Raw genomic sequence first — 10,760 nt, 5'->3', positions numbered from 1 at the left:
GGCCAAGCAGGGGCCAGCAGACACTGGCACATTCTTTGTTGTTGTTGAGGGCGATAGTTAAAGTAACACACTAAACATCAGGAATAACACACACACACATGCGAATGTAGAGAGATCATTCAGTGTTGGTCTACAAAACAACATGAAACTGCATGGTGGGCACGGCGGTAACTTCACCATCTCTCGTGTTCACAATTATTTTCTATTCTTGAGCATTTTAATATTACAACACTAAACCTGACAGATGCCATGACCACTTATTCTCTGCGTCTTTGCTCATCAGGCTTCCCTCATAAACTCATCAGTGTTATTACAGTCAGTGAAGCGGTGGATGGTGAGATATTTGGTACTGTTTTATAAATCAAGTATCTGGACTTTTCAACCAGGTAACAGTAATGAGTCACGGTTCACCTCTTTCCCTCTTCTTTGGTGCTCTGTGAGCTTGCACGTTTACAGAAGAGGTGTGCTTTAAACACTTCATAGACACTTGTTCAGTTCCAGCTCACAGAGGCAGAGCTCCTGTCAGTCAGGAATGCATTGTGTCTTCTGATGCATGAGAGGAGTTTAGTGGTTGTTAGGTTATTCTGGAGAATCCTTTACAAGTCAAGAGTCAAGTTTAACCCGTGTGTGCTGTTGGGTTGTTTTCCTCCACTCTGGGTTGATGTCGAGTCTTCATTTGTCCTCCTCTTTCTCTGTGTTTCAGTAAATGTGATGATTTCTGCTGAATAATCTGAGTCTGACACATATTATGGGGAAATGCTGTGAGAGTTTTCATAACTCATCAACACACTGTTCACACTGACTCTGCTTGGTGATGTTGTGTGTTTTTGCTCCATTCACTTCCATTATAATCACAGTTATTGATTGTAAAGCCCTGACAGCAGATCATCCTGCATTACTGAGTGTTGCTGGCTTTCTCTGTTGGGAAGAAGGACCCAGTGTTTGCTGTTGATCATGAGTTGCTGTGCAAAAAAAACTGATTTATTTCTATATTTAAAGAAAAATGTTAATAAGCAAAACTGGCAATAGAATACAATGACCAATGATGACTGATCACATCTTTATTTTTAATCTTTGAACAGTAAAATTGAAAATAAACTCTAGAAATTGTGATGTAAAATGAAAGTCCTCTTGAATCCATGATGATGGAGATTATAGCTAACAGCACTGAAGATGAACAGGAGCCTTTCTCTTTATTCCACAAATCCTCTTTATGTAGCGCTGGCCATTGCAGTCTATTTTCCGCTGTGAGCTCCTGCTCTGCTGTATTTGTGGATGAACGCGGCGGCGATGTCTCTGTAGGGCGTTTGAGAGTCGAAGCGTGTTTCTGGGATCCGGCAGAGTTTCCGGACACCAGGAGATCTCAGCAGCAGGTTATGAGCCAAACCAACACAGCTGGAGCTCAGCCAATACACACACATGGACTGGAGAAACACAACACACACACACACACACACACACCTGGAGTCAAGGCTGCTTTGTAATTGTGATGTCTGCATCATAACTAATTCAAAACATTTAGAAATTCAATGTTTCTCCTCCAGGGGGTTCTCTGTGTAATTGACGCGGCTTTATTCAGACAGCAGTCTAGTGGTGAATCACTGAACATGTTTCACAGGTTTTACCGTGTTTTGCAGACATTTTATTGAGACATTTGTAAAATTAAAATAATGATTATTCTCTTGTTGGCCTGCTTAGCAGAGCTCACGACGGAACAAACAATATAAAAGCCTTGAAAGAAATATGATAAAATAACACAAATTTTGCAAACACAATACTGACTGATATCAGACGATGAGTTAAATGCATTTATAGGGTATACTGTCTATTTAAAGTTTCCACTATGTTTGAAAGAGCCAAGTCTAATGGATGTTTAGCATTACAGTTTTAGCTGCATTAGTTTTGGTTAGGTGCTGTTTCCAACACTTTGAAAAAAATCAATAATTTTACAAAGCGATTAGTTCAATTCTTTTCCAAGCTTTGAACAGCTTCCTTTCTCCCTTCTCTACTTTCTAATAACAACAAGGCTTCTGAAATTTGTAGCTAAAAGAGATACAGCTCTGAGCAGGAGCAAATGAGAATTATTTATAATTTTAATTAAATGACCATTTCCTTTGTTTTATTAACGTCTACACCAGCGTCAACCCCAACCTCTCACAGCAACATATAGTAATTATTATTGTACACTGATAAAGCTGTATCCCTTCTAGACCTTACCATGATTCTGTTTTCTTCAGCTGTATCCTTTTTTGACTTTACCATGATTCTTTTGCTGTATCCCCTCTAGACTTTACCATGATTATTTAGCTGTATCCCTTCTAGACCTTACCATGATTCTGTTTTCTTTAGCTGTATCCCTCTAGACTTTACCATGATTTTTCAGCTGTATTCCTTCTAGACTTTACCATGATTATTTAGCTGTATCCCTTCTAGACCTTACCATGATTCTGTTTTCTTTAGCTGTATCCCTCTAGACTTTACCATGATTTTTCAGCTGTATTCCTTCTAGACTTTACCATGAATATTTAGCTGTATCCCTCTAGACTTTACTATGATTATTTAGCTGTATCCCTCTAGACTTTACCATGATTTTTCAGCTGTATTCCTTCTAGACTTTACCATGATTATTTAGCTGTATCCCTTCTAGACCTTACCATGATTCTGTTTTCTTTAGCTGTATCCCTCTAGACTTTACCATGATTTTTCAGCTGTATTCCTTCTAGACTTTACCATGAATATTTAGCTGTATCCCCTCTAGACTTTACTATGATTATTTAGCTGTATCCCTTCTAGACTTTACCATGATCCTTTAGCTGTATCCCTTCTACACTTTACCATGATTCTTTAGCTGTATCCCTTCTAGACTTAGGCTAAGTGGAGGGTGAATTTTATACTATCAAATATATTTAATTTGAGCTAGTCATATTGATTTTAGACTGATAGTATGTGTTTCTGCATCTGTGGGATGCATTCTCTGTATGAAAAGCATGATGACAGTGTTAAAGCGTCTGCTGTCCTTCACAGTGGAACGTACAGGTCAGCTCGCACCCGTTCCCCATGTGGACTCTTATATAAGCAAGAGCAGAGACACAACACAAGCACAGATAAGAGGAGACGTGATGTGCTCATCTGCTGGATTATCAGCAACATCTCTGTCTGTGTTTCTGCCCTTCACAAGCGCAGCAGAGCTCTGGCCAATCAGAGCACTTCTCTCTCTCCAGCACTTTCTCATGCATTTCACCTTCTGGAGTTAAACTTTGTGATAAAACATGATGAACTTTAGTTTTTGATTCATTTTGAGTTCAGGATATTTGATACATTTTAAACTTCAAACTTATTGGATACATTTAACATTTGAAGACTTTTTTGATGCATTTTAAAGTTTCAGATTTTTTAATAAGACGTCTTTGGATCTGATTTTATTATTATTTTTTAAAGATTTATTTTTGGTCTTTTTGCCTTAATTAGATAGGACAGTATTTATACCGGAAGCGAAGTCGGGGAGAGAGAGAGGGGTAGGGTAGGGAAATGTCCTTGAGCAGGGATTTGAACACGGGACGCCCTGACATGCTACTGCACCATATGTGGACGTGCTAACATCTTTTGTAACTGTGTGGTTTTGTCACAGTTCTGTATTTTAGATCACAATTCTGACTTTGTTTTATTTGTTGCAGTCTGTTTGTTGGAATTCTGGCTTAAATAGTTTGGAATTTGTTGCATTTTGTTTTTGACTTGCGACTTTGACTTGTTTCTTCATGTCACATTTCTTATTTTCCTGCAATTCAGGCTTTTCTTTGCAGTTCTGATCACTTTTCTCGTCCTTGTGTCTTGTTTTTCCACAATTTATTGTACTTTATTAAGTTTGTTACAAAGTTTTGCTGCAAGACCTTTCTGTAGTGACTTTGAGACAATTCTTCTGCCAATCCTACATCTTTCCATGACATTCTGACTTTCCTTCTTATCTTGCATTTATGTCATAACAATGACTTCTGATTCTGAGTTTGTCACAATGTAGACTTTTTTTAATCTCTTCTGGGCTTTGAAATGTTATATCAGCGACAGACAGATCAGAGGAGACGTGATGTGCTGTTGTTTATCCCAGAATCTCCATCATTGTTTGAGCTGTTGTGATCAAACGTAGCAGAGCTGTGGGTAATCAGGGCTGATGTTTACTGTGTGCTGTTACTGTACTCACCGACGGCACTGTGGCAGCTATAGGGATCATCAGCACTGATATTCCTCTGATGAAGTGTGTGGCGTATTTCTGCATCTTTGAAGACTCCGTCTGTCTGAGAGCGAAGATCTGCACACACAACAACACACTGACAGTGGAGGGACAGACTGAACTCAACCTACATTTCAGACAAGACTAGTGAGAATTCAGAGTTTAAATTATAGTCAAATGACATGTTAGATCAAATTCTGGGGAACATTTTTATTTTTTGGGGGGAAAAATTATGTTGCATGACAGAAACATGGAATTCTTCGGTGTTGACTTTGTCAGATTTCCGACTGGTTGGTTGGAATTTTAAGTTTCTGCAATTCTGACTTCCGTAGTTCAGGGTTAAAGATTTTTTCCGTTTGTGATTTTAGTCTCACAAATATATATTGCTTTTATATTTTTATATATACACACACACACACACACACACACATATATATATATATATATATACACACACATACATACATATACATAACATATATATAAATATATATTAGGGGTGTAACGATTTATCGTTGTACGATTTATTGCGATGCAAAAATGTCTCAATATGCATCGTGGCATTATGACGATTTAATTACGATATGACGTCCGTTTTCTCTTATTAGTTGAGCTGTTTGCACGTGAGCTACGTTCCACCTGCTGTCGCACGTGAGTTCAGATTGCAGCAGCAGTAATGTTAGCAGACCAAGATGAGTGGAGCTGAAATAGAGGACGGCCCATCCTCTCAAAATCAGACGTCTGGCAACATTTCGGTTGTACAGTCATTGCTTTAGACTCGTCCGCTTTTTGACACGCATACTGGGTCAAACATCCTAAGTTTTAAAGTCTTCACAGTGATTTACATACTTTACTCAGTGACATGGATACCTCCTAATGGCGCTGAAAGAGTCACATACTGTATTTATAAGGTACAATTCACCCTAAAATATCATTCTGTCTTCATATAATGTTCCCGCCGCAAAATCACACATGATGTGAGCTGACCGTGAGCTGTTACTACAGAGGGCGGACTTTGACAGACGCGCGCGTATGGCAAGCCGTTTTAGCATTTAAACCTTTGTTCTGACTATGCATAAATATATTAGGAGATATCTCTAATTATATTTTGACTAGTCATAATTATAATTCGACTAGTCAGAATGACAATTAGAGATATCTGCAATTTCAATTGTACTAGTACAAAATCAGATTGGAGATATCTGCAAATATATTATGACTAGTCATATTCCTCCATTGACTTCCATTGATAAATATGTGCAGATATCTCTAAATGAGTTTTGACTAGTCACAATTGTAATTAGATATATCTTTAAATGAATTTAATTAAATATGAATTAAATACCTGGAAATGTGGATTTTTTTTGCACACACAAAAAACGCAAGAGACCAAGCAAAGCCTTAAGCTCTTACTGTTAAATTCAATTGAATAGAAAGCTTATTTTTTTGCACCTTTACTTAAATTGTTCCTTAATTTTGTCTCTGTCATTTCAATAATATTTTTAAAGAAGTTTTTAAATTGTTTTATTTTCCAGAGACAGGCCTGTTTAATTTATTTTCTTGAAGGTTCAGTTTAACAAGCTGAAACAAAAGAAATACATAAAAAATAGTTTACTTGGTAAAATTTGCATTTCAGTTTAATTTTCAATTTTTATTCAAAATATCGTGATACATATCGAATCATGAACATTATATCGTGATACACATCGTATCATGAGCTGAGTGTATCGTTACACCCCTAATATATATACATATATTTATGTTGTTTTTTTCTCTTTCTACTGCTGTACCCTTTGCATGTTTGTATTTAAATATTTTTTCTGTACTGTTGTAAGGCCTAATATGTGTTATCTATAATGTTATTTTATTTATCTCATTATTATGTAAAAAATGTTTGTTTGTTTTGTGTTTTTAAATGTATTTTATATTGTCCTTAATGCATGAACATGTTATAGTACTGCTCTAATGATTGTATGTGTTTGGTGCTGTGGCTCTCTGACTAATGTCAATTAAAAACAGAGTTGAAATAAAGAATCTACACTTTACTGATAAACATACAATTGTGGAAAAAGCGACTCCAGAAACTTCAGTGCTTTGATTTCAAATTGACCATTTCATAGCTGATTTATAAACTGATCCACACCTCAGTGATGAGCAGATTGATGATGCCGAGAGAGACGGGCATGATCCAGGTGGAGTCTGGCACAGTGAGGTCAGGAAACCACAGAGCGCCACCTGCTGCCAGCCCTGCAGCTGAGCACAAACACGACAGATCAAGACAGTTCTGGAGGGAAGAATAACACTGAAGCCCTGTGATGACGGACTGACGGAGGACTGAGGCCTTTTACAGTCAGCACAACAACATCTCACATCTGACACACCGCAGAGCTGCAGACCAACATTACTGACGCACACATTCATCTCACCCAGACACTCACCCACATCAGTGTTTCCCAGGCCCAGACTGAGGTTTCTCAGTGCCAGAGACACACACACCCACATGGGCAGCTGAACCCAGATCAGCACGCTGGCCTTAAACGGGTGGCAGTTTTCACGGACGTAAAGCTCCGACACGATTCGCCGCAGATTCTTCTTGAAATGAAACCTGTGAGTGCAGGGAAAAATACATATATATACACAAATGATTAGCCCTCGGATCAGTTGTCCGAAGCAACTTACAGTTGTATAGTAGGAAACACTGAAAGTTTGTTTCCTCTTTAAATGAACAGCACTTGGGAAATAACTGGCATTAATAAAATTGCACAGGATGCTAATAATTTTGCCTTCAACTGTATAGTTTAACTTAATATTTAATTATATATATATATATAGTTAAAATATTAAAAATAAATGCTTAACATTTAAGCAAATAATATGTCATCAGAACTGTAAGATTTATTAAAGTTGCAGGACTGAATTGTGATTAAAAAACATTAATAAATCTTTGTTTTTAATATTAGTTAACCAAGCTTCCATACTTTTTTATACTACAACTATTCTAATTTTCATACAAAAATACAATAAATAATTGTAAAAATGTATACAGGTTTCTTCATTTAAAACACAGTGTTTGGCAGAACAATGACAGCGGTAAGACGTGGTGTTTTATACCTGCATGTCTGCTCTGTCCAGTTCTTCTCTTTGGCTCTGACGGAGATCTCGAAGCGTAACTGCTGAGCAAACGCAGCGATCTCTTTCTGCAGCGCTTCAATCTGACTAAGCAGAAGAGCTCAGAGTTACACACACGCAGCATACAAACACACCAGACAGTAACTGACTGGGATTATTACACTGCTGCCTGGAATACTGGATTCTGATTGGTCAATCATGACGTTCCAGTGTCTGTTTTTCCCAGATTACAACCGCTGAATTACACAGACTCACCTAATCTGTTGTGGTGACTTTTACAGTTGCTATGGTAACAACAGCTACATTAATTGATCTGTTGTGGTTATTCTACTGTTGCTATAGTAACACAACAACTACATTAATTGATCTGTTGTGGTGATACTACAGTCGCTATGGAAACACAACTACAGTGATTGATCTGTTGTGGTGATCCTACAGATTAATTACTATACTAGCCATATTACCATAACAACTGTAGGATCACCACAGCAGATCAATTATTATAGTGGCTGTGTTACCATAGCAACTGTAGGATCACCACAGCAGATCAATTATTATAGTGGCTGTGTTACCATAGCAACTGTAGGATCACCACAGCAGATCAATTACTATAGTTGTTGTGTTTCCATAGCAACTGTAGAATCACCACCGATCAATTACTATAGTTGTTGTGTTACCATAGCAACTGTAGAATCTCCACAGCAGATCAATTACAATAGTTGTTGTGTTTCCATAGCAACTGTAGAATCTCCACAGATCAATTACTATAGTTGTTGTTACCATAGCAACTATAGAATCTCCACAGCAGATCAATTACTATAGTTGTTGTGTTTCCATAGCAACTGTAGAATCACCACAGCAGATCAATTACTATAGTTGTTGTGTTACCATAGTAACTGTAGAATCACCACAGCAGATCAATTACTATAGTTGTTGTGTTACCATAGCAACTGTAGAATCTCCACAGCAGATCAATTACAATAGTTGTTGTGTTACCATAGCAACTGTAGAATCACCACAACAGATCAATGCAAGTGCTCCTACAGCATGCGTTATAAACACTATAGTATTTGCTGTGAATGACTCCAGTATTTGATTAATCATGTCTGAGCTCTGGTTGTGTAGTTCAGTGTGTTTGTCTGGACCTTAGCGATGATGTGCGCCTGATAGATGGCCAGCGGGAGTGTGATGCTGCAGCGCAGGGCCAGTGTAGTGCAGATGATGCTGCTCCACCAGGGCAGTCCGGTCAGCTGCTGGACCGACAGCAGGAGCTGCTCCGCCTGGTGGACGGGTGCGGAGTCCGCCACACTCTCGTACCAGCTGGACCCCTGCGTGCTCACAGCTCTGAATGACCCGCACTGAGAGATGCTGATGAGGGAGGGCCTCAGGGATGCTGGGTTACCATGACGACACATCCGCACACTGACCAACACTGCTGATTGGCTGATCCTCAGCATCTAAATATAACAGCAGGTACAAGTTCAACTATTACACTGTCAGAGCGAAACATTCATTTACTGTCAGAGCGGAAACTGTGTTAATATATCTGTATCTTTATTTTTATTGTCAAATACAGTGCAGCATCAAACATTAATTCATTTTTTCCATCTAATACTGTGTTTATGCATCTGAGAATTTTATACCAAATTAACAGTTTTACAAATGTTTTATTCTTTTTTCTGTATCACACTCACCAGCCACTTTATTAGGTACACCTGTCCAACTGCGCATTAACACAAATGTTTAATCAGCCAATCACATGGCAGCAGCTCACTGCATTTCGGCATGTAGACATGGTCAAGAGGATCTGCTGCAGGTCAGAGTGAGCATCAGAATGGGGAAGAAAATGGATTTAAGAGACTTTGAACGTGGCATGGTTGTTGCTGCCAGACGGGCTGCTCTGAGTATTTCAGAAACTGCTGATCTACTGGGATTTTCACGCACAACCATCTCTAGAGTTTACAGAGAATGAGGAAATATCCAGTGAGCGGCAGTTCTGTGGGCGCAAATGCCTTGTTGATGAGGCCAGAGGTCAGAGGAGAATGGCCAGACTGGTTCCAGCTGATAGAAAGGCAACAGTAACTCAAATAAGCACTCGCTACAACCGAGCTCTGCAGAAGAGCATCTCTGAACACACAACACGTCCAACCTTGAGGCGGATGGGCTACAGCAGCAGAAGAGCACACCGGGTGCCGCTCCTGTCAGCTAAGAACAGGAAACTGAGGCTACAATTCACACAGACTCACCAAAACTGGACAATAGAAGATTGGAGAAACGTTGCTGCTCTGATGAGTCTCCATTTCTGCTGACACATTCGGATGCTCGGCTCACAATTTGGCCTCAACAACATGAAAGCATGGATCATCCTGCCTTGTATCAGCGGTTCAGGCTGGTGGTGGTGGTGTAATGGTGTGGGGGAGATTTTCTTTGGGTCCGTACCAATTGAGCATCAACGCCACAGCCTACCTGAGTATTGCTGCTGACCATGTCCATCCCTTTATGAGCACAGTGTCTCCATCTTCTGATGGCTACTTCCAGCAGGATAACGCAGCATGTCATAAAGCTCAATCATCTCAGACTGCTTTCTTGAACATGACGATGAGTTCACTGCACTCAAATGGCCTCCACAGTCACCAGAGCTCAATCCAATAGAGCAGCTTTGGGATGTGGTGGAACGGGAGATTGGCATCATGGATGTGCAGCCGACAAATCTGCAGCAACTGTGTGATGCTATCATGACAATATGGAGCAAAATCTCTGAGGAATATTTCCAGTATCTTGTTGAATCTACAACACCAAGGATTAAGGCAGATCTGAAGACTAAAGGGAGTCCAACCGGTACTAGTGAGGTGTACCTAATAAAGTGGCCGGTGAGTGTATATAGTTACAAGTGATTAAAATTTAAAACAATGAAAATCTTTCACATTTACTCATTACTGATCAGACACGATATAGGTGTTGTTTAGTAATATTAATTTATGACCATTTTAACACAAACTAAGCAAGTTAAAGCCTTTTCTGTTGTACACAGTTACTGTATAGTTATAATATAATTAAACAGACTACCTATACATTAAAATAACTCAAAAACATGTAAATTATAGTTCGAAAAGCCTCAAAACCTGCTGTCGATCAGTAATTATTGGCATTAAACTCTGCTTTGACAGATCAGTCTGCAATAATACATGAAACAAAACAACATCCTCACCTTGGTTTGCGTTCCCAGACCTCAGATAATCTTCTTTATCGCATCATTACAGCGCGATGAAGTTTTATTGAAGCTTTATTTGCTGTGAAGGTTTATTTTTCGATCACGTTCATCCTCACAGTCGGAATGTCAAATTGAGCGGGCGCGTGGATATGACGCCATCACGTCGAAGCCTCCCTCAGCGTCAGAGCGCCACCT

The 10,760-nt window shown here is 39.1% G+C and overlaps 1 protein-coding gene across 3 annotated transcripts; it reads right to left on the bottom strand.

Annotated features, from left to right (window-relative positions):
* Window positions 1-749: 749 nt before the first annotated feature.
* cox18 (cytochrome c oxidase assembly factor COX18) lies at window positions 750-10,706 on the bottom strand. 3 transcript variants are annotated; one of them, NM_001114469.1, is given in 7 exon segments: window positions 750-1,424; window positions 4,196-4,303; window positions 6,369-6,478; window positions 6,664-6,830; window positions 7,337-7,437; window positions 8,500-8,811; window positions 10,563-10,692. In NM_001114469.1, coding segments are annotated over 6 exon segments (987 nt in total). In that variant the 5' UTR covers window positions 10,563-10,692; the 3' UTR covers window positions 750-1,235.
* Between the last annotated feature and the right edge of the window lie 54 nt (window positions 10,707-10,760).

This window comes from Danio rerio, chromosome 14 (assembly GCF_049306965.1).
Source record: "Danio rerio strain Tuebingen ecotype United States chromosome 14, GRCz12tu, whole genome shotgun sequence".
NCBI lineage: Eukaryota > Metazoa > Chordata > Actinopteri > Cypriniformes > Danionidae > Danio > Danio rerio.
This window is presented reverse-complemented; position numbering and strand designations above follow the sequence as displayed.